The sequence below is a fragment of the Carica papaya genome, chromosome 6 (genome assembly GCF_054855325.1).
Source record: "Carica papaya isolate Zhongbai chromosome 6, ASM5485532v1, whole genome shotgun sequence".
Taxonomy (NCBI): Eukaryota; Viridiplantae; Streptophyta; class Magnoliopsida; order Brassicales; family Caricaceae; genus Carica; species Carica papaya.
In genome coordinates this window covers 1,343,106-1,357,620 of record NC_142314.1, presented here as the reverse complement: position 1 = coordinate 1,357,620, position 14,515 = coordinate 1,343,106, and the positions used below count along the sequence as shown (strand labels likewise).

Genomic DNA, 14,515 nt, shown 5'->3' with positions numbered 1-14,515 from the left:
TTTCGGCGTCGAATCGAGTAAGGACCCCTCACCCTATTTCCTATCATGGAATTAAAGTTCGAATAAATGATAATATTATATTTTTATAAATTAATAGATATGCATAATTAATTGAGGTTGCTAATTGAGTCCGAAATCGGATATTATTCTCTGTCGATTCCTACTTGATTTAGTTTACAGTTTAAATGCATTATGGTATCTGGTTTATTTATTTTATGGTTTTGAATGCATATATCACTGCTTACTTCACTATTGTTTAGTTTTGGGAATCTAAGATATGCTTACTTTGCTGGATGCACGTTACTTGTATATATATTCATGTTTGAGTTGGTAACGGAGACTAAGGACAAATAGGAATGAGATGTGATTTAATAAATGGATAAAATGACAGCCTCACTAGATATCCTAAGAGATGGTGGACGGACCGGGTTCATAAGGAATCCTACCGTGAACGTTATCTCATACCGGACGGGGTATGGAGACTTGGTCATTTTGTACTCATACCGGACGAGGTATGGGGATAGTCCGCTTCACCCTCATACCGGACGGAGTATTGAGGCATATTGTTTTGGCGCCCATACCAGACGGGGTATGAGGACGGCCCTAAAATTAAGTTTGTTAAAGGGAATAGTTCATGTATAGCGGGGACCTCTATAGATCCCTATGGATACTAGTAAACTGATAAAAGAGGGCAATTGTTGTTTGATGTTCTGAATATAAAAGTATGATATGTGCTATGTTACAGATATATTTATAATGTTATTGTTTCCATAGGTTGTTTTTATAAAATCCCACTACGGTAAGTGGACGATAAATTGTTTTATTTTAAATAAATGATTTCGTTTAAAATTTGTGCTCCATTGGTTGTTTTTGGTTTTCTACTAACATTTGTTTCTGTGATGGTGATATAGTGTGACGTTCTTACTGGGTTAGTGTAGTTCATTCCTTATTTAACCGTTTCAGATCATGAGGACCTGGTTCCCGAGCCCGATCCACAAGAAGACGGCGAATAAATACTAGATATCTTATAGTTTTCTTATTTTTTTTATTTCTCATATTCCCTTTAGAGAACTTATTCTTTAATATTATTTAATACTTTTAAATTATTGTGTAAGGAATATTAACAAACATATTTTATTACGCTTTCGCACTCATATTTTTATATGCATTTCCTTTTAAATTTCCGAGACCGTTACAATGCATGTAGATTTTTTTTTCTTTTATTAAACTTTTAATTTTAAATAATTCTTCTAAAGGGTTATTCCCATATATATATATATATATATCTCTACCATGAGAAAATCTCTCATGGTAAAAAACTGGTGGTATGGTATGAGCATATAGGGAAAGACTTTCAGCCTGCATCTCATGATATTTGGGGAAAGAAAAGGTAGTTGAGCCTTTGGATATTTTACCAATCTGGTAAATTTTTAAGGAGGAAAAAAAAAATATATATATATATATATTGTTTTAATAAGTATTAATAAACAAAAAAAATTCAAAAAAAAAAATATTAAAACCTTGAATTTTTTTTAAAGAGAAAAAAAAAAAAAAAAAGAAAGGAAGTAATTAAAAGAGATGATGGCCTGAACTGTGTGGGAGATAGGGCTCCATTGTGTTTGGTGGAACAAAGGGAATCAAATATTATATTCCATTCTTTATAAATATTTAATACATAAGCATATATATATATATATATATGATATGGAGACTTGTATCTAATTAATTAGTGTGTTTTAATTAATTAATGTGTTTTAATTAATTAGTAATTAATTAGTGTTTGTTTAGTACGTGCTTAAACATAAAACCCATCTTCCTTTTCATTTCCTAGGATGACTAAGAAGATTCTAATGTGTTAAATTCATGTTTGCTTAATTTTATCTTCTTCTTAACAGTTACATTATTATATGGTGTTCAATATAAAAGCATATATATACATATATATATAGGGAATAATAAGCTTCAATTAAAATACTTTGACTTTCTAATCCCCATTTGTCTTGCTTAATTAAATCTCTAAACCCATAACACAAAAATTGTAGCAGGAATTTAGGAAATGTCCTTAAATTGAAGGACATGTTCAGCATTTCAAAAAATATGCACGGGATTGGATCGAATCAATACATATATATATATATATATATATATCTGTGTATGTGTGTATGCATTAAGTGGGCAACTTAAAATTTGGGGAATCATAGATTTCTAAGAAGTGTCGGCAGAGGAAACTTCCTCTTGGTTTTTCCCATGTGGAATGATTTGATTATCATATATATATATATATATATATATATATATAGATATACACACACACACATACATACATACATATATATATATATATAGTGTGGCACATTTAAGAGGGTACCAATTATTTGGTGCATATTTATGAGAAGGAAATAGGACCCATGCCCTCCAAGCAAGGGTACCCTAGTCCACTACAAGTCTTATCTATCTCATCACTCTTTCTCTCTCTGTATGTATATATATATATATGTATGTGTATGTGTGTGTGTGTGTCTCTCTCTCTCTCTCTATATATATATATGTGTGTGTGTGTGTGTGTGTTCCTTTTCTGTAAGGTTATAAAGAGTTAGCTCTGCAAAATAACATATTCATGCGCCCTGTTTGGTACTTTTCCGGGTTAATGATTAAAACTCAGGACTTTGGGTTATAAAATTAATAACTTGGGTTTTGGTAGGTTGAATTTATGTGAATGATGAGAAATAAAATATATAAAAATTTTAGTGGGTTTAAAATATTTTTGCAAAATTTTAAAAAATTAAATTAATTCGATTAAATTATTCTAAAAAATGAATATATTTTTTTCCTAATGAAATTTTAAACAGAAGTAAGAAAGTTTAATATATAAAATTGAAATATATATATATATATATGCTTTCCAAATGAAAATTAGCTAAAGAATGTTGTGCACTTAAGGGATTGTATAATTGTATTTAAAATTTTGATTGATTTTTTTGAAATATTTTTAATTTTTTATACAAAAAATATAAGAAAATTGTCGACTCTCTTAACTTGCTTCTGTTTTCTCCCAGATGCTACTAGAATTTTGGGTAATCTTCACACCTCAAACCCAAAATTTTATTTATGGTTCGACTCAATGCGAGAGAGAATTGTAATATATTATTTTTTGGGTGTTATCTTCTTTCTCGTTAAACATAAATAATTTTTTTTTTCTTATATGTTCACCGAAAATTATTTTTTTTTAACAAAGAATTTATTCCTTACAATCTCGTAAAGAGTTATGTCTTTTTACAAAGGGTGTTGTGGACGTTTCCAATTTTATGCAACATGATGGATAGAGTATTTACTCGTTTTGGGCTAAGCTGTGACGTAGCGCATTGAGATACTATATTCAAAACTTTGTTATCTTTTATCTTTCTCGTTAACAATTTAAAATTATATAAAAATAGTAAACTCTAAATTAAAAAAAAAATAAATAATAATGATAATACCAAAATTAATATATTTTATTAATTAATTTATCTTGATTATAAAATAATTTTTCGAATTAGTTTGATGTTCGCAACGACGGCTCCATAAAGTCGGGTTCAAGCCCGAAGCCCATCTAATGACAGGCCCATAACAATAAGGCCCATAACCAAAAATTTGTTGCACTTCTTTTCACCTAAATGTTAAAACCATCATTGGATTAAATGGGCTTCTCTATAAAAATTTACTTTATATTTTTTGATAATTAATAAAATATATCTTCAAATTTATATGGAGGAACTATGTCTCTATATGTTATATGACGTGGGTATACATATACGTGTGTGTGTGTGTATGTGTGTGTATGTATATACTTGTGGAATGAAATGAAAAGGTAAGAGTGGAGTGATTATTGAAAATTAAGAAGAAATAAAATGATGGGAGAATGAGCTACCAACAAAATCCATACAAAATAAACTCTCCCCTGATAATACCATACAAAAATTCAAAGCTGCCCTCAAAATCTCCCAAAGAATCCAACAGAATTTGTATACATATAATATATATATATATATATATATGCGCACATACATAGAAAAATGAAGTCCCATAATCCATCAAATGGCAGCCAATGATAATAATATTATAAAGAACCAAAATGTAACGACACAGAAGAATTAAACCAAAAAAATAACTGATGGAACCCCAGAGAGACGTGTGTCTAGAGAAGCAACCAAACAAGAATCCATCCACCCACCAGACTCTCCACCATTTTTTGAACTGCCCAAACTTTCTCTGCTCCACTCTGTAAATCATTGTTTGGCAACAAAGAAATTCTGTTACTTGTTGTGCCCAAAAAAAGCTGCTTAAAACCCCAAATCCCAAACACGGCTTTTGGCATCTAAATTCACAGTCCGATACTATAAAATTTGAAACGGGTTGTTTTTTTCCTAATCCCATTATTAGTCCATGCGTGATGTTATCTAGTCAACTCTAACACGTGGCAGGAATCTATTGGGTTGACTGGTCAGTTTGATTAATTAGTCAACCGAACCGTGAGCTCACCCGGTCTAACTATAGATAAGCAGATCATGGAGCTTACGATAGATAATGCCGCCTCATTTTTTGAAAAAATGCGCCGGCATTAAAAGTTTTAAACCCTCCTTAAACCCGTGCTCGTTGAACACGAAACAAACAACAGAGGGGAGAGAAAGGAAAATTAGGAAGGAGCGTTACCTGATCAGTCTGTGAGGATGGGCCGGGGGAGATGGACTGGAGAGTTGGCGCGGGAGCCTCCGTCGGGGGAGCCGGCGGCGATTTTGCCGGAGACTTTACCTTCTTCTTGCTGGGAGCAGGAGCCGGGACCTGAGCTGGTGGAGCTGCCAATGGAGCAGGAGGAGGCACAGCTGGAGGTGGAGACGCCGGAGGGGGACTAGCAGGGGGAGGAGAAGCCGGAGGAGGAGATGCCGGAGGTGGTGAAGCAGGAGGTGGTGAAGCCGGAGGAGGAGATGCTGGAGGAGGAGAAGCCGGAGGAGGGGATGCAGGAGGGGGAGATGCAGGAGGAGGAGAAGCAGGAGGTGGAGATGAAGGAGGAGGAGAGGAAACCGGCGGCGGTGTCGCCGGAGGTGGAGAGGTGACCGCCGGTGGTGGACTCGCCGCTGGAGGTGGAGTAAAAGCTGGAGGTGGCGTAGTGGTAGGAGGAGCCGGCGTAGTAGTCGGAGGTGTCCCCGGAGACTGCGCCGCCACGTTGGCTAATACAATCATCAGAAAGAAAACCGAGAAAACCAATTTCCGACCCATCATCGTGAGTTTCGGTTAACGTGCGCACCAGCTCGCTGCTTAACGTGCACACTCTGTGAGTGAGTGTAAGTACGTGAAAATCAGATGAAGACGGTGGACAAATAAATAGACGTGCAAAAACTCCGGAAGGATCAAAACGACGACGAAATTCCACGTTTTGGTTTAGAGCGCGGGAGGGCCCACTCCAGGATGCCACCAAAATAATCTGCGGCGTCCAATTGGCCAGAGAGAGAAACCTCCCGTGAGATCTGATGCCACGTGGCAGTACTCGGTTAAATACGGTGCGACGTGGCGTAATTTTAATTATTTATTTTATGGTATTTAATTACACAAAGCATTTTTTTTTATTTTTTTAAAATTAATTTTCTTTCTTTGGCGTTTGGTATCATGGGAAAAAAAGGAGTGCAGGGGGGCCGGGTGGTGGGTTTTGGGTTAGCATGATTAAATATGATGTGTGGGTTGCTTTGGTGCAAAGCTTTTATCAATTTAATATCCAAATATTAATTGTAATTACAATTTAATATTTAATAATTTCATTTTTTTTTTCTTAAAATCATATAATTATTACTAAAATTTTGAAATTTATTACTCTGATTTCATAAAAAAAAAAAATCATATTTACCCAATTTTTTGAAATCTAGATCTTTATAATCTAATAAATATATATTTATAAACAAAAATTAAAAAATATAACTTAAAATATAATTAACGTCTATTTTATAATCAATTTATTGAACCCAATTGAATAAATTCGAATTTAATTTATGTGCTATAAAATTCACAATAGTGATATGCTAATTTAATATATATATATTTTTTTCATGATGAACATTTTTAGTTGGTAAGTATATGTTGTGGGACATTGGTGGAGTGCGATGCCGTGATAGGTGGCTTAAAACGAAATCTTTGGTACTACTAGTGATTAGAGCCACCAACCATATTTGCTACTTCCAGAACGTTGTATAAATCAAATGCTGAAGAAACTAACGGATTTTTGAAAGTGAAAGACAAGTTATGATCTTCATAAGGATTGCCAACGAAATGGGTTCGAATAGATTTTACTAAATTTGAGCTCGATTAGTTATTATAAAGAGTAAAACTAGGAGATGTTATATCGAATTTTATAAGGTTAAATATGAAACTGTTTTATTTTGTTTTGTTTTTGTAAATTTAAATCAAATTAGATTCGAACTTTTATTTTAATAAAAAAACGTATTGAATGGGATCAAATTGATTAGATTAAGTGGGTTAAAATATAAAAATATTATTTATATGTATAAATTGTATTCTAAAATTTATTATTAATACTTTTTATTTAGTATAAAAAATGAAAGTGAACATCAATGGTCAGAATTCCATTAATGTTAGTAAAAAATTCGTACAAATAATTAAATTAAAAATATATAATTTGGTAGGAAGTGTGACTTGTTAATCTTATCATTTGATATAATATAAAATTATGAAGCTCGTAGTTTATATAATTTTAATTAATAATTACAATTGAATATTTCAATCATACCATTAGTAATTATTCAAATTGTTCGCTTGTTGTTTGCTCAAGTGATGAGATAGATGAGTAAGCGTATCGAAAAATGTGAAAATAGTTTTTAGCTTATTACGTAAGAAAACACGTGTTTAAAAAAAAAAATAAGTTATACTTTTAAATGACTAACATGTTTCTTTAATAAAAAATTTTAAATTGTTAATTAAAACTAAAAATAATTATCAAAAATTTATATTTAAATTAATGAATTAAAGTGTAAAAATACACATTAATATTAATTTAAACACTTGAATAATTATATTTATTAATAGGTGATACATAAACATATTATATAAATCGTCATACATTAGAAACAAAATGAGAATATATAAAATCACATCTCATCTCAAACCCAAAATTTTTAATAAAAAAAGGATATACAAATTATTAAATTAAACAGTAGTTATAATGATATTATTTAATATTACCTAATTTTCTTACTACCAACATTAAAATCTAAATTATTAAATACAATAAAAAAAAACAGATTTTCTTATAAACGAACTATGTATTAAAATTATATTATATAGTTAATTAATTTATATAAAAAGATGAATGAAAAATATAATCAATAATTTGGTAGGTCTCCAATTCCAAAAACCACAAAATCGAATGATGAAATGGGTCACGTGTCTCTGTCAAATTGGTTACCATACTTGGCAAAAGTTGATAGCAAGACCTTTGCTTATAAATCAATCTTAATAATCTTATTCCTTTTTCTCTCTCTCTCTCTCTCACCTTTGCTTATAATTCTTTTTAATGACTATTACTTTCTATTTTGTTTGAATTAGAATATTATTTTATTTTTAGTATATTCCAATTATAATATTTATAAATTTTGTAGTATATAATAAAACTTATACAAGACTTAAAACGATTATTAGTATTAAAATTCAAGAATGTCATATAAATTCATGAAATATTTATTCATTATTATAGAGTTTTGGAATGCTAAAATATATAGTTTGGGCGAAAAAAAATTTAGATCTCTATGCGATAATATTAAAGCAATTATAGGAATTAATTCAATCGAATTGATAGTTTAATTTATTAGTGCTTTATAAGAAATGTGTTGATTTTTTGTTGAGTCTCGACAAGTTTATTGTATTTATAGATAAAATGAATATCTTGTGATAAAATTAGAATATTTATTTTAAACTATGACTCGGATAATTGTTTAGCCGAAACCCAAGACCATAGGGTAAATTTAATTTTTGAGTCCACAATGATAAATGAATAAAGCTTGAACATAGAAACCCATAAATGTTGTAAATCCAAGATGATTAAGATACTTGGGTTGAGGTCCAATCTAACGGTTCAAGCTTAATTCCGGCTCATAAAATTGGGTTTGGGCCGACCGGATGAGAGGGTAGTTTAGTAATTTTGAGAATTCGGCTAATTAACATACTTGGGTTGAGTTGCAATCCAACGGTTCAAGCCCAATTCCGGCCCATAAAATTGGGCCGACCGGGTGAGAGGGTAGTTTAGTAATTTTAGGTGCCAGGGGTTGAGGCGGGCTCCCAAAAATCCAAAAAACATTCTATTATCTCTTTCTATTTTATCAATAAAAAAAGGGAAGGAAAAATCAGAAGGGGATAACAAAACCCTCTCTTCCAGCGACACCAGAGAGTTCTTCAAGAAGCGAAAAAATGGCGGTCTCTTCAGGGATTCTCTCCACCTTTCTCTGCTCTGAACCGGCGCCGTTTTTCTCCAACTCATCTCCTTCCTCACTCCGTCTCTTCCCTTCTCTATCTCTTCCTCCTGCTAACCTACAAATGGCTCGCACGGTCACATACGCCACGGCTTCCAAGCCGGCTACCGGAAAGCGGGAGCCACGTGGCATAATGAAGCCGCGCCGCGTCTCACCTGAAATGCAGGCTCTTGTCGGTGTCCCTGAGATTCCACGAACTCAAGTTCTTAAACTGATTTGGGCCTATATCAAGGAGAACAATCTACAGGTCTGTCTTCCTTCCTCGGATACTTTTTGCTTTTTAAGTAGTTATGGTTCTCGGAAATTTCTGGCGTTTTTAGGGTTTTTGTGGTTTTCTTTCGAGTCTGTGACTGATGAATAGCTGTTTGGACATGATTAAATTCTTGTTGTGATATGAACTATGTAATGCATTTTTCCGATATGACATTTTCTGCTTTCATGCTTGTTCCAAGAACAAATTTGACTTTCTAGAACATTTTCGGTTTTACTAGACCTTTTTTTCCCAGCTTGCTGTTTGACGAACTTATATTTTGTTGGAATCCATGGGAGTTCTGGCAGGCACACACACACACACACACACACACACACACACACTATAAGAGATTGTGTTGCTGTAGATGGAGCTGTTTGATTCTCGTGGACGTTTGGATAAGGATTTTCTTCAATGTGCCATCGGGTTTGGTCTGATGTTTGGATAAGGTTCTGTTGATAAAAATGGTGGATTATGTTCTTTCTGCTCTAAAATTCAGTTATACGTTTTGACTATATTTTCTTGGTTATTCTATTAGCTCTTGTGCTTGGATAAGGCTGTGCATCTTAGCATACTTTGGTTTGCTAAATGTCTGGCTCCATTGTGCTGTTGTTCGGTTATGATGTATTGTTGCAGGTTGTTCTGTTCATGGGATTGTCGAATTCTCTGTCAATCACTCTTCTTTTGCCTTCCTATAGGGCTTGGATTTTTAGGAAGAGAGACACAGGGAATTTGTGTGTGTGTGTGTGTGGGTTGGGGGGGGGGGGGGGGTCAGTCGGCATGCTTTGTTTGTAATCATCAATGAAACTATATGACCTTCTAATGAGTGTGATTGGCCTTTATGATTTTCTTGCTAGTTCTTTTAGATGATTTATGTCTCTAATTTAGTCTATAATACAGGTATGATGTGGGTTTACACTGATCTGATCTCTATGTTATTTTAAAGTTTCTGTTTGCACATTTTATGCTACAGTATAACTATATTGAAAAGAGTTCCTCTCAATGACCTATTAGGTCTAATTTTACTGTAACTTGGTTTAACCAGTATTGTCTTATGCTTTGAAACTGGTAGCATTACATTATTTGCTACTATGTTTCGTTGATAAACAATATGTGAGGTTCCTTGCTAATGCCTTGCTAATTTACACGGTTGCTCAAACTGTCTGCCAATATTCAGTTCAATGTATTTTATTAATTAGTGATGGTATTCTTACCCAGTTATTACAAGCTTGGAATTGATTGGTCTTCTATTGCCATTTTTAAGGATCCTGAAAACAAGAAGGTTATAATTTGTGATGAGAAGCTAAAGAAGATATTTGGTGGCAGAGATCGGGTTGGATTTCTTGAGATTGCAGGGTTGATTAGTCCACACTTCCTTAAATGAATTTTGAGATGGGCTTTAGGTTACGTGGATGTTGCTACCGGCTGTTTTTGTTGATGATACTTGTGACAAATGCTAGACTGCTGCTTTCTGCTATTAGTAGTGTTCTTAATTTTACTACTTGCATACAGAAGTGGCCTTGCTTAAGAGTTTTGTTTCAGATCTTTAGTAGGCTTTGTTGCAGTATTATTTTGTGCCTTCTACTTTGTGGATGTTTTGACACTCAGATTTGGGATAGAGTTGTTTATAAGTAAGTTCGTAATTCAAAATTACTGAAACTCTCTGGTTGAATGCATTTCTTCTTGTTTCGCATAATTGAATCTGGGTGACCACGTTTGGATATCTGAATATACTATTGGCTTCGGACAAACTCATGATATCTGAGTTAGCTCAGGATAGTTGAAATCGGTGGAAGTGCTAATTCAATAACTAGATTGAACATCGAATCTCTCTCTCTCTCTCTCTCTCTCTCTCTCTCTCTCTCTCTGCATCAGTGTATAACCAATGTGAAATTCTGTAGAACACAGTGCATAGAGTGAAATTTTGCTTGCTTGAATTTGTAAGCTGCATATCTTAATTAGCAGTATTCAAGGAAGATGGTACCAATTCTGACTCCAAAACCAAGTGCCTCCCATATTTTGAATGCCATATGGTTATTTATCTCATCTACAAAATAAAATTTCTTTGATGGGAGAATATTTCTATTAGATTGAAATTACCAGATTCCAACTTTGATTTCAATTGAACTGGATTATTCAGTTTGAATTTCAACCACTGTTAAGTTCTTCTCTCTTCATTATTTTCTTTTAACACCTTGACCTAAAATCTAGTTTCAGTTAGTATCCGGTTGAGTTTCGGTTTTACATAGTGTTAAACTAAATCCTTCCTACATGTATATGCATAAATTTATTATTTTATATAATAAATATATAATATATATTATTTGAAGCCAATTACATATTTTAAATATTTATTTCGAATTGAATTATGTTAACTTCTCATTTATCTTATTCAGATGAGATATATCATTTTTTTTAAAGATAAGATTGAGAGATAAAACTCAAATTTGAGCCGTTAATTCCCCAACAAAAACATTATTATATCTGATCTAAATATTTCTAATGGTCCAAAAAATCAATTTAATTGAATAGATAGAACAAAATTGATGACTTGCAAAGTAGAAATGGATTGACCGATAAATTGCAAACTCGGGTTGGTCAACCGACCCGAACCCATTTGACCTATTAGGCCATTAGCACAACAGAACCAGACACAAAACCCATGACAGCAAATATCCTCCTTCCATCTCATCCCTGTGCCCCATAAATGAGTGAATTGAACACAGACACCGCCAATGCACTAATAAACTAGCAATTCAACACTGAGCTCAACTCAAACATCAACAATGGCGGACAAACTAGCTCTCCCTCTTCTCCTCCCAAACCCACCTCCCTCAAAACCCTTCTTCTCCACCCAAACCCACATCTTCCACCACCACCAACAGCTACCTACAGTAAACACTTCAAAACCGCCATCACCTATAACTCCTCTTCTCCACGAGCTTTTTCTTCACCAAGACACCAATTCGCAGCAACCCGTTAGCCAGCAACCTCGCTTGCACAGAGCGCGGACCCGAATTGGCAAGTCCGGTGACCCGAACCGCGGAAAGCCCTGGTCCAACCATAACCTGTCTCCTCGAGGTCAGAAGATTCTTCAGTCCTTAATTGACCCATCTTTTAATTCCAATGAGCTGGATAAGCTTTTGTTGCAGCTACTTGAACCATATAAAGATAATCCCGGTGAGAAACTGGAAACTTTGGCTGGGGAAATATTGGGTATTGTTAAGGGTTTAGGGTTTTACAAGAAATGCGACTTGGCATTGAGTGTGTTTGATTGGTTTAGGAATCGTAAGAATTTTCAGTCTGTGTTGAATAATTCTGTTGTTGCTGTAATGATTAGTATGCTAGGCAAAGAGGGTCGTGTCTCGGCCGCGGCAAGTTTGCTGCATAATTTGCAGAGAGATGGATTTGGTGTTGATGTATATGCTTACACTTCATTGATAACTACTTTTGCTGGTAATGGGAGGTATAGGGAAGCAGTGATGGTATTTAAGAAGATGGAGGAAGAGGGTTGTAAACCTACTTTGATTACATATAATGTAATTTTGAATGTGTATGGGAAGATGGGAATGCAGTGGAATAGGATTAAGGCACTTGTTGAAGGGATGAAAAATGCTGGGGTTGCCCCAGATGCGTATACTTTTAATACACTTATAAGTTGTTGTCGGCGAGGTTCCTTGCATGAGGAAGCAGCTCAGGTCTTTGAGGAAATGAAGTTAGCAGGCTTTAGTCCGGATAAGGTTACTTATAATGCTTTGTTAGATGTTTATGGGAAATCAAGACGGCCTAAGGAGGCAATGGAGGTTTTGAAAGATATGGAAGTTGATGGGTTTTCCCCAAGCATTGTGACTTATAATTCGTTGATTTCAGCGTATGCTAGAGACGGTTTGTTAGAGGAAGCAATGGAACTTAAAACCCAGATGATGGCCAAGGGAATTAAGCCTGATGTTTTTACTTATACCACACTGTTTTCAGGATTTGAGAAGGCCGGAAAGGATGAATATGCAATGAGAGTTTTTGACGATATGAGAAGCTGTGGGTGCAAGCCAAATATTTGCACTTTCAATGCCCTTATTAAGATGTACGGTAATAGGGGGAAGTTTAAGGAGATGATGAATATTTTTGATGAGATTGAGGCGTGCAATTGTTCTCCGGATATTGTTACGTGGAACACATTACTAGCAGTCTTCGGACAAAATGGAATGGACTCGGAAGTATCAGGTGTTTTCAAAGAGATGAAGAGGGCTGGGTTTATTCCTGAGAGGGACACTTTCAACACACTAATAAGTGCCTACAGCCGTTGTGGATCTTTTGACCAAGCTATGGATGTTTACAAGAGAATGCTGGAAGCTGGAGTCACTCCTGACCTTTCAACTTATAATGCTGTTTTGGCAGCATTGGCTCGGGGAGGACTCTGGAAACAGTGCGAGAAACTTCTTGCTGAGATGAAGGATGGTCGGTGTAAGCCCAATGAACTAACTTACTGTTCATTGCTTCATGCCTATGCAAATGGCAAAGAGGTTGAGCGGATGCACACTCTTGCTGAAGAGATATATTCTGGGGTTATTGAACCTCATGCTGTTCTCTTGAAAACTCTGGTTTTAGTTAATAGTAAAAGTGACCTTCTACTCGAAACAGAGCATGCCTTCTTCGAGCTGAGAGAAAAGGGATTTTCGCCTGACATAACTACTCTGAATGCCATGGTTTCTATTTATGGCAGGAGGCAGATGATCGGCAAAACAAATGAGATCTTGAATTTCATGAAGGAAAGTGGGTTCACCCCTAGCCTTACAACTTACAATAGCTTGATGTACATGTACAGCCGGTCTGAAAATTTTGGCAAGTCGGAAGAAATTTTGAAGGAAATTCTGGCAAAAGGAATGAAAGCTGATATAATTTCATATAACACCGTCATTTTTGCTTATTGTCGAAATGGCCGGATGAAAGAGGCTTCCCGGATCTTCTCCGAGATGAGGGATTCTGGGCTTGTGCCTGATGTAATCACCTATAATACCTTTGTTGCAAGTTATGCAGCTGACTCAATGTTTATGGAGGCAATTGATGTTGTTCAATATATGATCAAGCAAGGATGCAGACCAAACCAGAACACATACAACTCCATTATAGATGGATACTGTAAGCTCAATCAACAGGATGAGGCGAGACTGTTTGTTGACAACCTTCGGAATCTTGATCCACATATTCCTAAGGCAGAGGAATGTAGGCTACTAGAGCGCATAACGAAAAGATGGTGATAAATGATCTCTTCTAGACTGGACTTGCAGCTTGATTTGCATGCTATGGAGTGGATCATTTGTTTTCTTCTGAGTGCTTAAGTTAGTACCTTGCCTGGCCATGAAGATGAGCAGAAATGTGTTACGCTCTTATGTAATTCCCTGGAGAATTTGAGGCACAAGAACTAAATTTGTATTTTGGCGTCATGCCAATGATTGGTAACCTCTTGGTGCTTGGTACTGGTAGTGACCTTGTACTTGTACATATGTAATGAGATCAAGAGGGAAGGGGAGGGTGAAAGGAGAGTTGGGTTGGTAAAGATATGTACAATCATTCATATAGCAAAAGAAGGGAAATCAGCATGTGCAGTCTCAAATTTGTATTTGAATTTTTTGGGAATTAGGGTTTATCTGTTCCATAATCACATATTGCAGTAATTAGTTGTTTAATCAACATTGTTACATTAATGGACAGTGCTTTTATGTGTAATGGTTTATGATGATCATTTCACAAATGTCATCCT

At 34.8% G+C, this 14,515-nt stretch overlaps 3 protein-coding genes across 3 annotated transcripts; 2 read left to right on the top strand and 1 right to left on the bottom strand.

The window, feature by feature from the left end:
* Positions 1-3,840: 3,840 nt before the first annotated feature.
* AGP9 (arabinogalactan protein 9) lies at positions 3,841-5,347 on the bottom strand. The gene is made up of 2 exons (XM_022031612.2): positions 4,690-5,347; positions 3,841-4,258 (listed from the first exon to the last, which is right to left on the bottom strand). Exons 1-2 carry the CDS (start codon positions 5,254-5,256, stop codon positions 4,175-4,177), a joined length of 651 nt encoding a protein of 216 aa, XP_021887304.2. The 5' UTR covers positions 5,257-5,347; the 3' UTR covers positions 3,841-4,174.
* Positions 5,348-8,360: 3,013 nt separating this feature from the next.
* On the top strand, positions 8,361-10,410 carry LOC110806691 (SWIB/MDM2 domain superfamily protein). Its single transcript, XM_088222425.1, has 2 exons — positions 8,361-8,754; positions 10,022-10,410. The coding sequence occupies exons 1-2, from the start codon at positions 8,446-8,448 to the stop codon at positions 10,139-10,141; spliced, it is 429 nt and encodes a 142-aa protein (XP_088078551.1). The 5' UTR covers positions 8,361-8,445; the 3' UTR covers positions 10,142-10,410.
* An 894-nt stretch (positions 10,411-11,304) lies between these two features.
* On the top strand, positions 11,305-14,481 carry LOC148253174 (Pentatricopeptide repeat (PPR) superfamily protein). Its single transcript, XM_088222424.1, has one exon. The coding sequence runs from the start codon at positions 11,544-11,546 to the stop codon at positions 14,010-14,012; it is 2,469 nt and encodes an 822-aa protein (XP_088078550.1). The 5' UTR covers positions 11,305-11,543; the 3' UTR covers positions 14,013-14,481.
* The last annotated feature ends 34 nt before the right edge of the window (positions 14,482-14,515 follow it).